Below are 1556 nucleotides of genomic sequence, written 5' to 3'. Positions count from 1 at the left end.
AAGTCGGCCCGGTCTCCGCCGGCGGTTTTGGGGAGCGTGTACTGAACGCTGGCCAGCTGCTCGGCTCTGCAAAGAGAAGGCGAGCACGCCGTCGGGGACTTTGAAAAACACGACGGAAAAAGCCCCACGATGCAACAACTGTCACCATTCTGCAGAGAACGTCACGTGCTGTTTAAATCGGAATGGCTAGATTAAAATAAAAGGGCCTGCAGGACGATGCCGATTACGGATACGGTGAACCCAGGGAGAACCATCTTCGCTAGACACCCAAGCGGGACTGGGACCTGTCACTGCGGATGGCCGCCGCCCCGCGAGGCGCCCAGCAGCCGTACCTGTTCTTGCTAGGGATGATGCCTCGTTCCACCTCCTTGTGGTTCTTGCCGATGCGAATGGCGAGCCAGGAGCCCAGTTTCCCGTTGTACAAGGTGTCCACGACCCGGAACACCTCTCCTTTGTTAAAACTAAGTCCGTACGGAGATTCCTTCTCGTATTCAAAATGGGTCCTAATATAGAAGGAATCTCCGACGTCTGATTCTACGATGCGACGATAAACTAAAAAGAATCGAGACGAAAACATTATCGATAGCTAGTGGAATTACAAATTAACCTAGAGAGGACACACTATGCGAAGAGGCTGCTGACGATGTCGAACAACAAAACGAAAGCCACAAACTCCGAGTCCTCCTCATGGGCCCCGTACGACACCGCCGCCTCGTGAAACGGGCGCTCGTGGGGCCTCCACCACGCAGGTGAGGGACCCAACAGAGAAACAGGCCAGGCGGCGCGTCCGCGGCCACGCGCGTGCTCCTATCTGAATCCCCCGTTTCGCGGCCCACATCATGGGTGCTGCCGTTTTCTAGGTGAGCTCTTCGCAAACGAGGGCGACTCTGCGCCCCAGGGGCATCTGGTGACGCATCAGCCGTTTCTGATGCCTGCAAGTGCGTGCTGGGAATGGGGGGGATGTGTGGGGTGTGTGGGGTGTGTGTGCGTGTGTGTGTGTGCGCGCGCGCACGCGTTTGTTACTGGCATTTAGTGAAGAGAGGCCAGGGAGGCTCCTAAACACCCAAGGCACAGAACAGCCCCCACGACAAAGAATCATTCAACCCAAAATGCCAACAGCGCCAAGGCTGAGGAACCCTGTTCTAAATGAGAAGTGTATCCGCTTAACCACGGAGGCGACGAGGCCGGGCACCGCCTCGGCAACGCCGGCCCAGACCTGGAAGCTGCCCGCAGACACCCGCGCGGTCCTGTCGGCCACTGGTCCACGCCTTGGACGGGTTTGCATGGCGTTCTGCTTGGATGAGAACGCGCCGTGCTAATGAACCCCTGCCCGCCTTAAAATAAACCCCGTCCGAGAGTCACGAATTCGTTTCCCACTCAACGGCGAGTGGTTTATTTAAACGACTAAACCAAAGCCGGCGTGAGTTCTCGGACGCCCGGAGGTCGGTTTCCGCTTGCGGCATCTCACCGTCCTTCTTCTTCTGCGCCAGGATGGTCACCTCCTCCCCTTTAGGGAGGTCGAGCAGGAACAGCACGGCCTCCTCCCTTATGATGTT

General features: G+C 57.5%; 1 protein-coding gene across 1 annotated transcript in view; it reads right to left on the bottom strand.

The window, feature by feature from the left end:
* The window catches only part of TJP1 (tight junction protein 1), a 51406-nt gene that overhangs the window by 21553 nt on the left and 28297 nt on the right, over positions 1–1556 (bottom strand). The window contains exons 12-13 of the mRNA XM_023526025.1: positions 333–552; positions 1–66 (exon numbers count right to left, since the gene is read on the bottom strand). Of these exons, the coding sequence (XP_023381793.1) occupies positions 1–66; positions 333–552 (286 nt within the window). The remainder of the gene's footprint in view (positions 67–332; positions 553–1556) is intronic.

Source organism: Pteropus vampyrus, unplaced genomic scaffold, assembly GCF_000151845.1.
Source record: "Pteropus vampyrus isolate Shadow unplaced genomic scaffold, Pvam_2.0 Scaffold676, whole genome shotgun sequence".
NCBI lineage: Eukaryota > Metazoa > Chordata > Mammalia > Chiroptera > Pteropodidae > Pteropus > Pteropus vampyrus.
Note: the sequence above shows the minus strand (reverse complement) of the source record. Positions and strands in the feature narration are given on the sequence as shown.